The sequence below is a fragment of the Solanum verrucosum genome, unplaced genomic scaffold, assembly GCF_900185275.1.
Source record: "Solanum verrucosum unplaced genomic scaffold, falcon-dt-bn FXZP01000072.1, whole genome shotgun sequence".
Classification (NCBI taxonomy): Eukaryota; Viridiplantae; Streptophyta; class Magnoliopsida; order Solanales; family Solanaceae; genus Solanum; species Solanum verrucosum.
The window spans coordinates 1096580-1116308 of NW_026020208.1; the positions used below are offsets into that span (position 1 = coordinate 1096580).

Below are 19729 nucleotides of genomic sequence, written 5' to 3' on the forward strand. Positions count from 1 at the left end.
ATATATAAGAAATAATTTTTAACTTATATATATTGTATAATTTTTTGATGAATTAAAGATATTCAACCGTTAATTATTCACGTCACTATATGTGACCAAGCCACTGGGCTATGGGAGCTGCCTTTTAGATAATAATTCATGTGACTAATTTTGAATGTGTTGGTGAGAATTTAATATTTTTTTTCGTTCTAATTTATTCAAAATTATGCATATAAAAATTTTAGAAAAAAATGAAAAACTTTTGAATAATCATCTCATGAAAAAAATTCGAAGTAAGTAACAAAAAAAATATGATAATAAGAAAGCAAGACATAAATCAAATAAAATAACAAATAGTAATACACATAAATAAAACAAAATGTATGATAATATTCGATTACGTACTAATATTTCAGAATAAAATACTAATAAATATATCCAAATTTGGATATGGCCATCAATACCATTCATTATTATCAAATAAGAAGACAAAAGGAAGGTAGGTGGCAACTTCTTTGTATATTAGCAGGAAAAAGGATGAATAACAGGACATATACTATATAAAAAATAGGAAAAATGTTAAAAAAAATATTTACTCTACTGCATAATTTATTTATTTTAATTTAGCAATTGTTATACTTTAAAAATCATTCATATTCATTTTGTTAGTAAACCATCTCATATTTATTAAGCTGCTAAGTGTAGAGTTTAGAAAAGAGTCAAATTATAAGATTTATTATATCAACCATATCTTGCATTTTTTTAAGAGCCTATTTTCACAACTTGAAGATGTGATCTCCTGATCACTTGACAATAACTTTATCAGTTACATCAAGACTCTCCTTCAAGGTGTACTAAACTTTCTTTATGCGCGGGGTTCAAGGAAGGATCGGACCACAAGGATCTCTATTGTAAGCAGTCTTACCCTACATTTCGATTGTTTCCACAATTCAAACACATAACATCTTGCTCACATGACATCAACTTTATCAGTCACGTCAAGTTCCCCCAGAAATTTTTACAACAAAAACATCAAACAAATTTGAGGAAAATTAGTGTGGGTGGTTGAGATAGGGAGGTGGCAAGTTCCTAGTAGTGCAATGAAAGACCAAAAAAACCAAAACATATTCAAAGTTGAAAGTTCAAACTTCAACCCTCCCACTACCATATATTATCATTATCATCATCATAATTGTGTATATCTCCTCCAATAATATCTCATTTTACACAACTCCAACATGCTTCAAAATAGCTTCTTTTATTGACCCTTCCTCTTATTAAAATCCCTTACATCTCTATACTTCTTTTCACTACACAATATGGAATTTTTGACACCAAAAATCTTCATATTTTTCTCTTGTCTTCAACTCATATCACAAGCCAAAATCATAAAATTTGACCAGCAATATGGTGACCCTTTTGATCATACATATGTCCCCCTTCTTGAAATCAAACATCCTGCACAAATTAGCAATCAAGCACTTCAAATCACCCCAGACTCATCTTCCTCTGATTACCAAATGTTCAATAACTCAGGCAGAATCCTATTAAAACAACCTTTCAAACTATGGGTAGACAATGATATTTCAAGGACAGCGTCTTTCAACACATCATTCCTTGCAAACATTTATAGACCGGATAACAAAACACCAGCTGAAGGTCTAGCTTTCTTGATATGTCCAAATTTTGATTTGCCACTAAATAGTCAAGGCCAGTATTTGGGCCTAACGAATGCTACAACAGATGGTGAATTATCCAACAAAATAATCGCGATTGAGCTAGATACATTCAAACAAGAATTCGATATTGATGATAACCATATTGGGATTGATATAAACAGTGTTAAATCCGTTAAGTCGGAACCTTTAACACCACATGGAATTGAACTTGCTCCAATAGGTGTAAGATTTTACAATATATGGATACACTATGATGGATTCAAGAAAGTACTTGATGTGTACATTATTGAACAAATGACGAAACATGGGACAACACCAACAAGGCCAAAAGTACCAATACTAACACACAATGTTGATTTGAGAGAATTTGTAAATCAAGAATCATATTTTGGATTTTCAGCTTCAACAGGACATTTCAATCAGTTGAATTGTGTGTTGAGATGGAATTTAACAGTTGAGTATTTTCAAGAAAAGAATGATCAAGAAAAGGTACTAATAATAAGTCTAAGTGTTGGTGTATCAGTATTGGTTGTTTTATTGATTTTGTCAGGGTATTTTGGGTATTTTTTTATAAGAAAAAAAGGGATGATAGATCACAATCTAACATATTAGGGGCATTAAAGAGTTTACCTGGAATGCCTAGGGATTTTGAGTTTAAAGAATTGAAAAAAGCTACTAATAATTTTGATGAAAAGAATAAACTTGGTGAAGGTGGATTTGGAGTTGTGTACAAAGGGTATTTAGTTGGTGAAGATTTGGAAATTGCTGTGAAGTGGTTTTCTAGGGAAAGTATCAAGGGTCAAGATGATTTCTTGGCTGAGTTGACAATTATCAACCGTTTAAGGCATAAACATCTTGTCAAATTACTTGGTAAGTATTTTGAACTCTTTACCTTTATGTTTTTTTTTTTTGAGTATTTGTTCTTTGTTCAAGCTCGGATAAAGGAGGAATGTTATGACGACCAGCAAAAGAATAATCAAATTTTTTTGAGTGGATATAAAGATTTTGATATGTATGCTTATTGAGTTGAAGTGTAATTGGTTGATAGATTTGTCCTGTCTTTGGAATTTTATCCATGTTTTATGTATAGGTAGCAAAATCTACTAAGATTTTATGGAGAAAAAAAATAGAGACAGGTTTTACACATAGTCATTTCTTCATTTTGAGGACACTTTTTATTTATTGAGTCGTGTTTCTTATCCTTCCTCAACATAGTGACCGCTTTCATATTTTTTTTGAATTTTATAAATTTCGAGTACAAGTGCATGTTCATCCATTTTCATAGTCATTTCTTTGTTCCTTTAGTCGTTTTGATTGCATTTTTTTATTAAGTCATGTTTCTTTTCCTTCTTCAACATAGTGATTGCTTTCATGTTTTTTTCCAAATTTCTTAACTTTCGACCACAAGTGCATGTTCATCCATCTTCGTTTCGAACAAAAGCTTGAATTAAATTTTATTAATTATGGTACCAAGAATATTTTCTTGTGTTCTAAGGAGTTCCATTTTGACTCATATTAGGCCCATCTCCATCTTGAGAATGGTCCCAATAAGTCATATCCAACTACTATAAGATAAGTGAAAAAGTTAAAAGCTTTGATGCAACTTGCAAGTGTCAAAAATGGTGTGCTCATGTACCTTTTACAATAGTTTGAAAGTGATAAACATATACTCTTTCGTCTCAAAATATTTATTTATATATTTTTTATACGCCTTTTAAGAAAACATTAATTAGTAAAGATATTTAACTATTTCCTCCTTATTTATATTTTAAAACATAATCTCTATTTATATGTCATATTTGAGGTATTTGTAAATTTCAAAAATAATTACTAACTACTAAATATAAAATGAGGTAGGGGTGATTAATTTTAACTTGAATTTTTAAAATATAATCCAAAGTTTCTTGGAGGACCTACTAACTAATAATTTTAATGCCCTCTTGATGAAAAATCCAAAGTTAATAAATATTAAATTCTTAGCTGGAAGACAGAAGAGCACTGATTCCATTTCCTTTGTGTCTTTTTGGTTTTCTATACCACCAATTTCAAACATAGGGTCCCACACTCTTTTGTGGTTTGTTAGCTTCGGTATAAATATCGAGTAATTCTGATCATTTAAATTAATTATATGAAAAAAATTGTCTAGTGTTTTTGTTTCGATTAAATTTGAATCATTGTTTGAACAAACTTTTCTTTTGTAGGGAAGCTTCCTGTCTTTGAAAATCACTTTCATTCAAATGTCACCTATTATGATAAGTTTGGTACTTTCTAATATTAATATAATATAATTGGACAATTGCTTCAAAATGCACTCAACTCCAATTAAGACTAAGATTGTAACCCTACAACATGTCATCATAATTGAGAGAGGTCCAGATATTCCAAAATTAGGTCCTACAAAAAAGTTGATTGGAACACATACAACCCAACTTTTTTTGCCTTGTAAAGATTTGATATCCTCAAAATAGTATTGATTAGATATATTTATAGATTATTATTATTGTACTAACAATTTAGCTTATATAGGCATTAACAATTTTAACTCCACCTGTGTGAGCTCGCTCAAATTGTCTGTCCTTAATCCGAATAAAGAAGGAGGGTTGTTGAGGATCACTCAGAAACACCATTCTCTATCCCATAAGAGTAGGAGTAAGGCTGCATCGATTCATAGATCATTATTATTGTAGTCATAATTTGGCCTATATGTATATGTACTAATAACAATTTCAACTCCGTCATCAGTGTGATCTCGCTCACATTGTCGGTCTCAAGATTGAATAAAGAAGGAGAGTTGTCGAGGGTCAACCGAAAACAGTCTCTCTGCCTTATAAAGATAGGAAGAAGGATATTTACATCTTACCTTTGTCAGACGTACCCCACATGTAGGATTTCACTGAATTTGTTGTTATTATTGTTGCACTAACAATTTCAAGTGATCTAAAGTAATTTTTGAACCTCCTTTACCTTCTAATGAGAACGTAACCTAGATGTTACATGTAGTTATCATTTAGGTGACCTAATGGTATAAAAGTTCTTTTACGCTGTCAGTGTATATATATATGCTAATCACATGCATATTATTGTGACAGGATGGAGCCATAGGCATGGTAAGCTACTACTTGTATATGAATACATGCCAAATGGTAGCCTGGACAAACATCTCTTCTCATCAGAGCAAGAAAAAGAGCCACTCAGCTGGAGTGTGAGGTACAACATTGCATCGGGAGTCGCGTCAGCTCTGCACTATCTTCACAACGAATACGAGCAGAAGGTAGTCCATCGCGATCTCAAGGCAAACAACATCATGCTCGACTCAAACTTCAATGCACGTTTAGGTGATTTTGGATTAGCACGAGCAATTGACAACGAAAAGACCTCTTATGCTGATGAAGCTGAAGGTGTACTTGGCACGATGGGATACATCGCGCCAGAATGCTTCCACACAGGAAAAGCAACTCAACATTCTGATGTCTATGCATTCGGAGCTGTGTTGTTGGAGCTAATATGTGGCCAAAGGCCTGGAACTAAAGTTAATGGGTTTCAACTCTTTCTTGATTGGGTTTGGTTCTTGCATCGCGATGGGAGAATCCTTGAAGCTGTTGACAAGAGGCTCGAGGATCAATACGTGGTTGAAGAAGCAGAGAGATTGTTACTACTTGCTCTGGCTTGCTCCCATCCAATTGCCAATGAAAGGCCTAAAACACAAACAATAGTTCAAGTTATATCAGGATCAGTACCAGCACCACAAGTACCACCATTCAAACCATCATTTGTATGGCCTTCTATGGTTCCAATTGACATAGATTCATCGAGCATCGTCGATACAATATCCATCACAACTCCTCAGTACAGTTCAGAGAACAACAGTATTGAATATCAAAGCAAGTCGAGATAGCAATAGCTTGATTTAGGCCACTAAGATATTTTTTTTGCTTATTGTGTAATGACAAGAATAGCAGCTCATGTATATATTTCTCTGCCTTTTGTGTTAAATTCCATCCTATACATTGTTCCTTCTACGGTGTGATTGTTTGGTTTGTTGTATTAAAAATGACGTGTATTTCATAATTTCTAAAAAGAAGTTGTTCGTTTACATAAGTACTCTCCACCTTAGTAGAAAAAAGGTTGAGGGACTTTGGGGGTATTTTTGTCATTTTTTATTATTTTATTCCAGGTTAACTAATCTTGGGACTATTATTCCAACGTTTAACAGAAATAACTTATTCCGATACTAATTATTGATCTTGCTATAACTTATACCAGGATTAGTAACCAAACAAGAGATAAGGTTGTACTAATTTTTTATCTCAAAATTATCTATGTTGGTCCAACATACCAAACAAGCCCCAAGAGTAAGACCAGTTCAAGAGAGACCAACAAGGGTTGTAGTGAAGTGGTAAGTACTTTGTCATCTTTAACCAAATCAAAGGTCTCGGGTTCGAGTCCTTTTGGGTACGGAGTCATCTTTGTTAGAGAGCGCTTTACCCCTGAATGTGAAACTTTTCAGCGTGAATCCAAATTTAGTCAGACTCATTTGTCCAATACCAACATATGTTAGTGTCAACTGTCATATTGGACTAATATACCTGTCTTTTATATCTCCTTATATTCCTAACATGCAAATTATGATAAATCAGAGATCCATTAGTCTGTAGGGTGGTCGACCTAGAAGGCCTGCCTCCTCTTCAGATGTGTCCTCAACAACCTGACAGTTCTTCAATAACCGCTTTTGAGGTGGGAGTGCTTGTTCACTAAGGTTCCCTTTTCATCAACCAATTTGATTGTGTCAGCCCTGAGATTGGTCTAACATTTTGTTACGAGTTAACTAGACAAAGAGCATAATGAGTATCTTACTTCTAAAAAGAGGGCTTTCTAGTAATGGGATGTTATCAACCATCCTCCACTTTTTTTGGATCTACCTTTTCTTTATCAACCCGCTTTCATGGTTTTCATGTGATTATAGGTACACATTTCTCGATCATATGTGATATTCACCAATATCTCGATCATCCAACCACGCTGCTTTAAAACAGCTGCATAGTACTAGCATTTTGCGGACATAGTTCTAGAGAATCCTTTTCGAAAAAAGGGAATTTACTCACAAAAGTTCAACTGCATTAACAAGTTTACAACTCAAGATTCTTAGTCTAAATCACATATGTCCTGAGCCTCAGTACAGTGATTAAGATTATAACTAATACAAATAGCATTGTAATACAAATGACAGATGGGGATTAAGTAAAAAGAACAGTGTCTTAGAAACGAGACCGGATTAACTAGGCCGAGCTCTTGGTAAGCAGAGAATTGGTGAACCACACTTGGTTTATCGAACGATGACAACAGTCAGTACTCGAGTGATCCTATAGATGAAAGTCCGGACATGAAATCTCGACCATCAGCACTATTATTACTGTTCATCCTTTCAGGTGGACCGCGATTTAGGGATCCAACCTCCTCCCCCAGTTTCTGCACATCCTCGGGTGAAAGAATTTTGATGTACCAAACATTATTGACAAATTCCCTGAAAAAATATCATGTCTTGGTTTGAACAAAAGATGGTAAAAAGCCAACATACCAAGTGTAATCCCACAGGTGGAGTTTGGGAAGGGCAGTATGCACGCAGACCTTACCCCTATCTTGGAAGGTAGAGAGGTTGTTTCCTATAGACCCTTGACTCAAGGAGAAGCATTTCAAAGCAGTTCAGAAAAAAAAAAAAACTGGAGTACAAAGATGGTAAAAAACCAATTTTTTTTAACAGAACGAATAATTCATACAAAGGTACTAGAATTGATATATAATCAGCTATCACTACCGAATACCCGATGATGCTGTGAGTAGTACAAGGACTTGAAGCATAAAGTTGTTCGTTCCATCAGATTCAAAAAATTTGGAGCAGAGTCAAAATGTAAAGCAACAATAATGTACCCAATCTAGTCTCACAAAGTGGGGTCTGGGGAGGGTAGAGTGTACGCAAACCTTACCGTACCTCAAAGGTAGAGAGGCTGTTTCCGATAGCCAAGGAAAAACAATCCAAAATGAAGTAATGGAAGTGAAAGCATAACAAAACATGTTTAGCAGTAACTACAACAAAATAATATGATAATCGAAGTACAAGAGTCAAAATGTAAAGCCTTCTGGTTAATTAGGTACTTACTCCCATGGATCGTCTCCAAGGAGAAGGACATCATTCTCCCTGTCAACAAATACAAGCTGCCAGCCTGATCTTTGAGGGTCTTCAAGAAACCCTTCGATCCCGAACATCTGTCCCAGTTCCTGTCGTAGCTCATGATAGCTATTGAATCGAGTGATATCCAATGATCTCCCAATGGACGCTGATTTGTAAACCTGCAAAAAAAATAAAAAATATCCATATCTTAGTAATATGCAATAAAGCAACAATGAAATGCATAACATACACAACAGAACTAGCACCTTGACAAATGTACGGGGCGCAGTTTGTGCATCAACTTGCCCTACATTATGCAACATGTCAGAAGAATCTTGCACATAACCATACAAAGAATTCGGAAATCCAGAAGTCCCTAGTGGCATAGAGGATATATCAGCGTCAATTGATGTAGTAGCGCCGTTAGACACAGTTGTCGGGAGGAGAAGCCCTGAAGAATCAACATTAGCACCAAAAAGAGATTGATTCTGGGCATCTAGACTACATGTTTCCTGTGAATTGGAAGTATCTTTCCCATATCCAGAGACTGAGGGTGAATTGGAGCCCATGTTCAATTGTGAATGCGCAAATTTTGCCATCCAAGATTTCTGCTGCTGCTGCTGCTCCATGATCACAGGCTGCTGACCAAGTATATTGAAATTCAAAAAGTTACTAGTTCCTTCCGAACATAAAGAACCCAGCGCTGTTGGCATGCCTGATGGAGCAATGGATGCCGAGAACTTGGAGCTTGGATCTGCTATATCTGGCTTTGAGAATGATGGAGAAGGAACATTTGATGGTTGCTTCTGCTGGAGCTGGCTGTTTGGTATTTGGTATGCTTCCTGGTAAGAATGATGATGAGATTGCTCCTCTGTCTGATTGCTAACGTGTTGCTGTTGTTGCCTTTGAAGGTTATCTTGAGTTTGTGCAGGCAACATATGCTGATGAATTGTCTGCTGCATTGCTTCTTGTTGTTGCTGCTGCTGCTGCAGGAGAGGATTAAGACTGCCTGCATGCTGAACATATTGGATGGGCTGCGGAAACTGCATCAGTTGCTGTTTCATCAGATCTCCGCTCCCAAAATTTTGCAAACCGCTAGCCAGCATAGCTTGATACTGCTGGTTAAGATCATTTCGGAGCATTGTTGGATCAACTCTTTGTTGCATCCAGGGGAGCATGCCACCAAAAGACTGAAGATTCAGTAGATGTGGTCCTTGCTCACTACTTTCCCCTCTCAACCATGCCATTCCATTAATAGCTTCACTGTTATTTTCTGGAAAAAAAAAACAAACGGCAAATATTCATAATAGACCATGGGAAAAACAAATAAGCTGAAAGTTCAAATAATGAAATAACTGATACTGCTAAAAAATGGTTTTTTCCTTCTTAGAAGAGCCATCTGGATGACAACGGATTTTACATATTTCTCAACAAACAGTACTCCCTCCGTTTAAAATTGTTCGTCTAGTTTTGACTTGGCACGGAGTTTTAAAAAGTAAAAGACTAATAAATCTTGTGGTCGTAAACGAAAGATGTGTACAATGTACCCAAATGCACTTTAATCTTGTGGTTTTAAACATGTTATGTGAAAAGTTAAAATTTAAGAGTTGTCAAAAAAGGAAAGAGGCATTCTTTTTGAAACAGACTAAAAAGGAAAGTAAGATAAAACATATTGAAACGGAGGGATTACAAGGAAACCTCAGGATTGTACAGCTTCACTTTCCTAACAGCATAACATTGAGTACGCAAAATACCTTGAAAAGATGAAGTTCCTGGATACCAAGGCCGCTTTAGCCTAAGAGGGAACAAAGATGGATACATTGGAAAAGTAGTCAAAGGCTCTATCTCCCATAGGGAAACCCTAGGTTGCCTCTCGCCTGCCGTTGACTCATCCCAACCAACCTACAATTTCATAAAATTTCTTTTGTAAATAGATATCTGCGAACATAGAATAACTGTTTACGAACATAGAATAACTGTTTACGAACATAGAATAACTGTTTACGAACATATAACAATAGTACAATCGTAAATTTGTAATTTCCCTATGAATGGTGGTAAAAGCAAAGCAAGATAGCCTGATTTCTGCATTTGCTACATGAGTTCTGAGACAAACAAGTTCTATACTCTAATGAACATAGCACCAAAGATAGACAACCTTGTGGAGAAACAACTTGACATAGTAAAGAAAGTTGGAGATTTGATAAAATAAACGAAAATCACTTAGCGCCTAAACTATTAAAAGTTCAATGTATTTGAATAGCTGATAGATACGCATTTGATGCTGGTGAAGTAAAAGTCTTCCTAATTAGGCAACAAAGTCTACAATCTTTGCCAGCAAAAGAACCATGAGTTCCGATGCAAGTATGTCAAATTTCTTGTGGAAAAACTTAGGCATATTTTAAAATTGAAGTATCAACCGCAGGAAAAGGAAAAGAGGTAGCAATTCAGAGGTGTATTTTGCTTGCACAAGAGAGAGAGAGGTGGGGTGCGAAGTAGCATAGCAATGTAGAAAAGTATAAGTATATTTTTACAGTAAACAATAGAATAAAATCAAACTGGGATCTAGGACAAGAATGTAAAAGTAATAGCTAGTTTAACATAAGCAAAGCTAGTGCATGCCAACATAAATTGAAGAAGATCAAAATTAGTGCCACGGAAACATGACAACATCAATGACTGAAAATCAAGCGAAAAAGAAAGTGAGAGAAGAAAAATCAGTTGAAAAGATTTTCTATTAAAAATTTTGAATTTCCTAATAATATGGATATACAAGTAAAACCTAATATGTGCACAGAAGGCATTTTAAACTAAGTTGCTCGGACTCTCCAAAAATGTTGCCTCACCCGTATCGGATCCTTCAAAAATACACTACTTTTGAAGGATCCAACACACACCCGATGACATTTTTGAAGAGTCCAAGCAACAGGTTTTAAATGCTATGACTTCAAAAGAATCGTATATAAAAATGCTAAAAAGTAAAAACTATGACAGAGCTAAAACACATTTACCTTGACAGACCGCCAGTGAGAGTTGGCCCAGCGAACTGGATCTAAGTCACCAATGCCAGTAATTGTGCCCATGTACCTGAAAAGTATCAGATCCACATATAAGAAGAGAAACCTGACACACAATTTGCCACTCGAATTTCAATTATAGCCACAATCCCATTCCCAGCTATGGAATTCCAATTTAATTGGTTTATATACATGTACTAACCACTGAGTTGGCCCAGTTTATACTCTAGCGTTACTTGTTGCAAGCACTAGACTAAACAAGATATGCAAATTATGAGTAAAAAGTGAAGCAACAAGGCAAAACTTGCACCTTCATCTTAAATCACCTTTCCCTACATTATTAGAAATTATTGACAAAACAAAGGAGCCGCATCCAAAAAAAACACTCATCTGTGTTTAGGAGCCAGATCAAAGATCCACTTATGTTAAGTATCAAAAAGTGCCTCAGATCCATCAACAAGAAACTAATATGCTACTCCCTCCATCACAAATTATGTCGCACCATTTGACTTGGTACAAAGTTTATGAAAGAAGAAGACTTTCGAAATTTGTGGTCTAAACCACTCCTTGACCATATTTGTAGCTATAAATCATTTTATTAAGGATGAAAGGGGAACTCAAAAGTTAAATTGTTACCAATTATAGAAAGGTGACATTCTTTTTGGGATAGATTCAGAAGAAAAGTGTGTCACGTAAATTGGGACAGAGGGAGTACTTAAGTAGCTATATGCACTTGTCTAAACAAAAGAGATTGAATAAAACCTAACCACGAAGGAAACAAGGATGAGATCTAAGATCAAATACTTCCGTACCTTCGAACACTTGATTCTTCAGTCTCAAATAGCATCCGGAAACGCATTCCAACAGAAACACGTGTGTGATAAACAGCTTTGATGTATTTTGAAAGTGGACTAACAAACTCAGATGGGCTAGCCCTGATGCGATAAGTGTTAGTTCAAATAGCAGAGAGGATATGACTTTTTTATAAAAAAAACAAGGAGCAGACAATCGTTCAGCACCACCTTGGGTTAAAGAAAACAGTGAAACAGCTATTGGTAGCGGCAGCATGAGCAGCAGCAGCAAGTAATCCAATGTGCATGCTGTCGCTAGACAGAACAGATGATGGCATCACAGTCTGAGGTCGAGTTGCACGACGAATTCCCAAAAAAAGCTGATTTTTCTCATTCCTGGCACCGAAACAATGAGAAACCATGTAAGAGAGCCTCAAGGAATAACAAGGCACTTAGTTGCAATTCCTACAGTGTAAAATTACTCGGATATGTTGATAAAAAAACTTAAACTACCAGATGAAAAGAACTGAATCTCCAGCGACAAGTCTTTTGGCACTAACAAACACACTCCAGCCAGTCGTCAGAAGATGCCGCTTAGGCTGTCCTACATGCATAGACAGAAAAATATGAACAAATTTCAGCATTATTTAATTTCATATGCATTATGCTCATGCTTCTAAGGGACATCAGTATTCACTAGTATATCCAGTAAATGAGCCAACAAACAAGCCAAGAATGACAAGGGAACAGGATTAGGATGACAAGAGAAACAGTCCCATAATAAGGTTAAAGAAATGAGAATTTAAGAGCACACAGCCAAGAACTATGAACCATTTTTGGAAACCATTTTCATTTGGATGTCCAAAAACTATAGCAGAAGTCTAAAGACTACAATAATCCATGCACCATTTATATGTACCGAGAATTCAGATAAATTAAACAATTAATTTTGAAGCACTGGTGCAAATCTCACTCGCAATGTCAGTCCCAAACCGGGATAAAGGAGGAGTGGTGTGGTAGGTTCGCAACCAGCGTAAAACAAACCAATTCATGATAAAGCCCCAATTTGTTTGGGAATTGGGACTAAGGCGTAGTTGCCGTTGGTGGTACAAATCTAGTAAACATAAGAGTAATGTTCTTTCACCACCAATATAACCTGGAAATTGAACTCTTTCATACTCTTGCACACTGAAACTGTGCAGACATTTGGAGATAGATGGGTTAATAGAAATAATTGACCTGCTTCTTCATTCTATAACTACCCCCATTCTAGGCCATCCACAAATCTATTTGATTCAGCCTGTTATTTTGTTAACCTTTTTATAAAAAAAAATCATTTGAAGTACATTTATGATTTACTTTTTCCTGCTCAGGTTACCTAACTCATAATGTGAACCTTAAATAGAAACGTTAGTTCCAACTTGAATTTCACATTTACACAAAAAACCGAGATAGCTTCCATACCATCTCACCCACGGCCCACTGAATAACAACTCTATTACTACATAACAGATTGTCAATCCTCCATAATTATAATCACAACTCTAATCCTTCATAAGGATATTACAGTGTAGGGGAATGCAGAAGACAAAACATCAGCCCTACACACCAGACACTATCCTGCTTCTTTTTTCTCTTTGCTTTCAGTCCGGTTGATTCAAAAAAGAAAAGAAAAAATGCTTTAAAAGATCCTCTCTAGACACACCATCATTCGTGTTGTTACAGTACATTCATGTAAAGAAAGTACCCAAAACTGAAAAAGACTCTAAACAAGCAAGTACTTTAGAGGATTAAACTAAAGTACTGCTAAGTGACAGCATATATCTAAGTGTGCCTATATCTATTTTTTGTGCAAACTTAAAGAATCACCAGCTGTTAGATTAAAGCCAAATACACTTAACACGGCGTAAATCTACACATAGCAAAGAAAGGATCCTCCGAAGCTTGCCTCGGAAAATATGCCTGAATTTCCATTCAATGTCATGCAGATCCCTCGCAATTAATTCTTGGCAGGGTGGTGTCTGTGAGAAATCCTGACCAGAAGAAAATGAGAATAACATCAGACTTAGAATCAGAGTGGTATGGAAATACAAGACAGTGGACCAGTTATCACCAAAGGAGGGAAAACTTTCTCTGCAGCACGACGAGGAACAGAAAAGCCGCCATGCGTACTGGTATCACTTGCAGTAAGTGTCTTGCAAAAATAATTAGTAGGCTGCCTGCTAGGAATACCCAACTCAACAGGAAGATATGTATCCTTTTGTTCTTGCTGAAAATGCAACAGAATATTTTGTCACCCCCGATTCACACAAAATATAGGAAAATCAGTAAAAGTAAATGAGCTTTATGGCATCGTTCAGAAAATACCGGTGTCAAGGGTTGCAATGTCATCTGAGCATATACTTCATCCGTTTCAACATCTGCCTAAAATCCTAGGAATCGTCATTCCCTCGTAAGCCTATATTACAACTTACACAACACTAATTCATAAGAAAACATAGAATATGAACAAAGAACCTACATGCATTGTGACATTGTGGAGTTGACAGATCAACTGTGGTGGCAAGTTCGGGTAATTAGGTATGTGAGCATCGACTTCTTTATTAGTTGTTGCCGCAACCTGACACTCAATTCCAATGGTAACTATCAGCAATTGACTAAATACTAATATATGCAACAATTTGTTCAAAATTAATGTAGCTAATTTGAGAAAGACCTGTTCACTGTGACCCTGAGGAAAGTAAACCACTCGACTCCCTACCGTTGGTAGACATACAAGGGGACCAGCACAAGCATGCCATAGTTCTGAATTCAAACACTTGTTCTCTCCTTTTAGAACCAAATAAAGAATCCATCATCAATAATTGAGTTCAACTTAAGTAAATACTTAAAGATCTCTCTTTTATTAGCTAAACACAAAGCATAAGCATAAATATACAGATAAAAACAGAGACAAAGATATATAAAAAGGCAAACTTGGGAGGAAAAAAAAAAAGACATGAAAGGAAGAGAAGATACCTTCATGAGCTTGTTGACCCATTCCTGATGTTGAAAGCTTCATATTTTTAATCACACAATTTCCCTTAAAATTATATCACCCTTAAATTATGATTATCCAGACAATTATATAAAAAAACCCTCAATTACCCCCACCCCCAACCAAAAAAGACTCTTAATTTCAGCTCCCCCACATCAAACCTTAAAGAAATCAACACTTCTCTTTCTCCAAAACCTCCATTAACAACCCCAAAACACCAAAACCAGCTTTAAAAAAAAAGATCAAATTTTTGAAGTGTTTGTGAAATTCTGAACACTACTCTTTTCTTGATTTTAGTTGAATATCAAGAAAAGAAGTTCAGTTGAGAGCAATCACTATCTATGAAAGAGTGATAAAGAAATGTTCTTTTTTCTGTTTTATAGCACACCCGACCAAGCTCGACCTGAATAACAGTAGAGAGAGAAAATCAAGAAACAGAGAGAGAAAGATAAGGAGTGTACTCAATCAGAGAAAGGGGTTTTGGTGGAAAAAGCTTCAATCAACAGCCGTTTGATGAAACCTGTACATGAAAGATCCTCGCCATTGAAATTGAGGTGGGGTATTGGATTTGACAGAAGTGGCATGTGCCACCATTCTTGAATGGTCATTGTCAGAGTACGGACCATCCAATATAATATTTGCACATGATCAACAAAGACAGAGAAAGAAGATTTTTTTTTAGTGTTCGATATTCATATTAAAATGAAATTAATCCAGCTTTACACCATTTAGAGACTCTCTGTTAAGAATATTTTTATATTCAAACTTAAGTCGTTATCTATGATTAAAAGAGAAATGGTTTCATCTAGCACCATATTCTTTAGTGGTGACTGAAGTAAGAAGGTGAAGAAGAAGAAAAAGTTTTAAAAAAGAGAGTGGTTGAACGTAATACACTTCATTCAGCATTATTCATATATGTGTTATTAATCGATTCTTACCATGTGTAACTTTAACAATATTAATAACATATTTAGTATAATTTCATAAATTGATCAAAAAAGGATGCACACTGATTTTCTATCTTTGTGGAATATAGAGATTATTTTTTATAAACGTTTTATGCTCATTTCGAAATAATAAATAGTAGTTTTTACTTTATCAATGTATTTTAACATGTTATGATTGATAACCTACTTTATAATCTAGATATTTTACTATCAATGCTATAGCAAATACAATTATATTTTAGTATACTATATTTTAACATGTGTTATTTGAATTTTCTCGTGAATATTATTATCTCTAATCTTATCTAGTCTTGTATGACAGTATATTTATTTTATTGTTCACTTTTTTAAGATCATTTTGTGAATGTGTTGGACTTAAACAACTAAATATTCATTCTCGTATAACATTATTGATCTTATAATTATTCTATAAAATCTATCTCACTTGAATATACATGCATTCTTTTGTCACATAACACATGATAACGATGTTTAAGTTCATTATTCCAAAATATGCAGACCCTTAAACTTGTTCCTAAATTTTATTTTGGCACTCCAACTCAATCTTGTTCCATTTTAACCCTTCAACTCCAATTTTTATGTTCCATTTTGGCACTTCTTTCCAAAGAATCAACAAAGTGGGATGTGTGTACTTCACATGTCATTATTGTGTTAAAAAATAATGGATGAACATCATTTTAAAATAAAATAATATTTTTTTTAGAGTTTCTGTACATTATTGTGTGAAAAAATAATCGGTGAAAGTGTGTTGATTTTTTTTAAAAAACAATTAGTTAATTAAAATAACATCACATATATTTTTTTTCATATCTAGTCTACTTGGACTAACTCAAATATCAGCTTTCTAATTTTTCATTCAACTAAATACGAGTAAAAAAAACTCATGTTCATTGCTAATTAATAACACTACAAAAAAATGTTGAAACTCGATAGACTTCGTTGGGTTGTCATTGATTTTTTTAAGAAAGAAAATCGACGCACTTTCGCCGGTTATTTTTCACCCAAAAATTATAGGAAACTCTTAAAAAGAAATTGTTACTTTTTTTATTAAAAAAACAATGATAATCCGTCAGTTTTAATTTTTTACAATAATTAACAGATGATCGTCGATTTAAAAAATGCAAAATTGCAGTTGAATAACATAAATAGAAATAAAGAAATCATAAAATTAGTATTTTGTGTTAAATGGTACATAAAAGAAATAGAGTTGAAGGGTAATCTTTTATAATTTTTTTAAAAATACTTTTTTTTTTGTCTTTCACTCTCTTAGAGAATGTGTGATGCACACTCTCTGCCATATCACTTAGAAGTGCCAAAATGAAACATAAAAAATGGAGTTTAAGGGTTAAAATGGAACAAGGTTGAGTTGGAGTGTCAAAATGAAATTTAGGGACAAGTTTAAGGGTCTGTATATGTGTTTGGCCTATTAAAATGGAAACTTAATCTTAAATAATGTATTAAAATGATTTTTTTTAAAAATAAGGTAGGAGACATGGTAAACTGGTCCATTGCCTAAAAAATTGATAATTTACTACTCCTATATATATAGTCCTAGGAGGACTTGGTTTAGGAGGGGACCAAATTCTTTTTCTATCAAACCTATAGATTTTTATTATAAATTTGGATATATAGATACTCTCTTTTTTGTGTGAAAAAAGATTTTCCCATGATTAAAGAAATCAATCATAGTTCTTTGGAGACATCAACAATTCCAATGTTGAATTGTTTGGAATCTATTTTGACAATAATTTATAGCTAGTGATGACTGCATCAGCCTAGCTGTTTAACTCATATTTAATTATAGATTTTGAAGTTAAAATTTACGTATTTAAAATTATAATTTTTAAAGTTGTGTTTGAATATGCATTTTACTTGATAACTTTTAAAATTTATTAAGTCGAATAACCAATTTTTGAGAATTTGAAAATATTTTAAAGAATGAACTCTAATCTTATTAAAATATACAGTCAAATGCTAACTTAGATTGAGTTAAATATAGAGTAATAAAATAACTTGTTGCGATATTATCATTTTTTTAACACTTTCAAGGTTGGATATATAATTTTATCCACTTAATTCTATTGAATTAAATTCAAACAGAAATAGCCCCTTAACATTCATAGTTTATCAAATATTTATTTTATAGAGACCAAACAATGTTTTCTTTTAATAAATTTAAAAGATCAAAATTAATTAAAATTGCTCAAAAATATATTCAATCAATCATTATAAATATACATCAAACACTAGGGACCATATTTTTGTCATTTTATCATCAAATTAAACTCACATCAAATATCTTTTTTCGAAAACGGTCGACATATAGCAAGGACCAAAGACATTTGAACTTTGTTTAATTTAGTATAGGATAAAATTGCAATCAAAGAAGTGCAAGGGTGAATTTGAGATGCGAGTTCGATAAAATTTAGTAATTTTAGTTTGAATTCTATATTTATATTAAATATTTTACTTTAATATACATAAATATATGTCCCAACGCAATTATTATTTTATTCTTCTATTTAATTTCATAAATTCAAAATTCAAAATTAATCTCGATTGAAGTGGAGTTCGAAACTCATGGACACACTCATATAGACTGGAATAGTTAAAATTAAGGTTAAGCTTATTGACAATTTCTTAAAATTGTTAGTAAATTTCATATGAATACTTAAATAATATGTCTCAATGAAGCACTTGAACATATGATAAAGTGTTTCTATATAGACACTTCTAACTCATACTTCAAAAAGTTTCCGCAAGTATTCTCAAGTGCGCTCATTACGTAAACAAACTATTCATATTTTTATTTTCTCCTCATTTAATTATACACATAACATCATCAATGAAAACAAACCTATGATATTACGACTTGTTGAAGTTAATGAGCATATTTGAATAAGGTAAAATACTTTAAGGAAAAAATCTTTTGGCCAAAATGGTATTTTACTTATATTTTAATTAAAAATGGAAAAAAGATTAATTTATTTTAAAATAAAAAATATATTATAATTTTTTTAAATTTCTGGCCATTTAGCATTAACCTATCCATATTTTAAATTCTTAAAGTATCTACTAAATGGGCTCTACCTTGAAAACATGCACATAAGATTTTACAAAATTTGAGTTGAAGTTATTTAATACAAGTACTTTATGAAGTATTCAAATGTTTAATCAAAACAAATCATACATAATTCAAATATCTAAATAAAATATATTAAATTTTTTAAAAAGTTATCTATATATTCCAAAAATAAATAAAAGGAAGGTAAGTGCATCTTTCCTCTCATATCTAAGTGGACGTTTTCTAATACGTCGTACTACTTTTGGTCAAAAAGTAAGAAAAAGAAAAGTATATGCATACCTAATATAATAGACCTATATTTTCATTTGATAAAAAGCAATATGTTGTGGCCACTAATTCCCCCCCCCCCCCCCACCCCCCTTTATATTTTTTGAGAATTCACACTTTTTTATTTTTGGAAAGTATACTGAAAAAGATTTAGGATAGGGAGAAAAATACAGTGTATATGCTACTCACCGTGAAAAAAAAAACACATAGTGGAGCACTTGGACGGATTTAAGATTTTCACCTAAGAAATTCAAAAAAAAAAAATTAAACTTGAAATCTTTCGATCCCTAGAGGGTTAACAAGTTATGGAGTTTTTTGGACGTAGAATTGTTTTCCCTTTTTTTAATTTCAAAACATTGTTTGATTCTATATATTGATTTTTTTGTTAGTTTCTGAAGATGAATTTTTCAAGTATGACAAATTGATTTTTACTTTAATTTGATAGGGAAAGGAGAGATGGTTCATATGAGGTTATTTATAGTGACGGGCCATATAGAGTGAAAGATGATCAGTTGAATACGATGAATTAGAAAGTTATGTTGTGTATTTGTGAAATCAACTATTAATATTTACTTTAGATCGAGTCGGATAGTTACCTACAGACAGGTTGCGACCCTGACCAAACCCTAAACATATTTGAATTTCCCAAAGACTACAAAGACCAGTAGACCACATTTGAACTGGCAAACTCAGAAGTCAGAAGCATTACTATTTTCTACATCTACATTGAGTTGGAATAT

At 33.6% G+C, this 19729-nt stretch overlaps 1 protein-coding gene and 1 pseudogene across 4 annotated transcripts; one reads left to right on the plus strand and one right to left on the minus strand.

The window, feature by feature from the left end:
• The first annotated feature begins 1190 nt into the window (after positions 1–1190).
• On the plus strand, positions 1191–5751 carry LOC125830242 (probable L-type lectin-domain containing receptor kinase S.5; annotated as a pseudogene). Its single transcript, XR_007443133.1, has 2 exons — positions 1191–2528; positions 4748–5751. The product of XR_007443133.1 is annotated as a probable L-type lectin-domain containing receptor kinase S.5 (transcript).
• A 1000-nt stretch (positions 5752–6751) lies between these two features.
• Positions 6752–15133, minus strand: LOC125830244 (auxin response factor 8-like). 3 transcript variants are annotated; one of them, XM_049509456.1, is made up of 14 exons: positions 14651–15133; positions 14349–14461; positions 14154–14252; positions 14000–14056; positions 13746–13901; positions 13581–13665; positions 12146–12236; positions 11864–12028; positions 11654–11776; positions 10836–10911; positions 9579–9726; positions 8091–9097; positions 7813–8003; positions 6752–7179 (listed from the first exon to the last, which is right to left on the minus strand). In XM_049509456.1, the coding sequence occupies exons 1-14, from the start codon at positions 14691–14693 to the stop codon at positions 7002–7004; spliced, it is 2532 nt and encodes an 843-aa protein (XP_049365413.1). In that variant the 5' UTR covers positions 14694–15133; the 3' UTR covers positions 6752–7001. The 3 variants fall into 3 exon arrangements, with proteins under 3 accessions (XP_049365413.1, XP_049365415.1, XP_049365414.1); XM_049509458.1 differs by lacking the exon at positions 14651–15133 and having other exon boundaries at positions 14000–14052; positions 14349–14464; XM_049509457.1 differs by lacking the exon at positions 14651–15133 and having other exon boundaries at positions 14000–14064.
• Positions 15134–19729: the final 4596 nt, after the last annotated feature.

Excerpts from the sequence above, each read along its gene's own strand:
- LOC125830244 (XM_049509456.1), bottom strand. The coding sequence starts at position 14,693 with ATGAAGCTTTCAACATCAGGAATGGGTCAACAAGCTCATGAAG. Across the intron at positions 13,902-13,999 it reads CATTGCAACCCTTGACACCG|CAAGAACAAAAGGATACATA; the intron begins GTATTTTCTGAA and ends TTGCATTTTCAG. Across the intron at positions 11,777-11,863 it reads ACTGTTTTCTTTAACCCAAG|GGCTAGCCCATCTGAGTTTG; the intron begins GTGGTGCTGAAC and ends TTATCGCATCAG.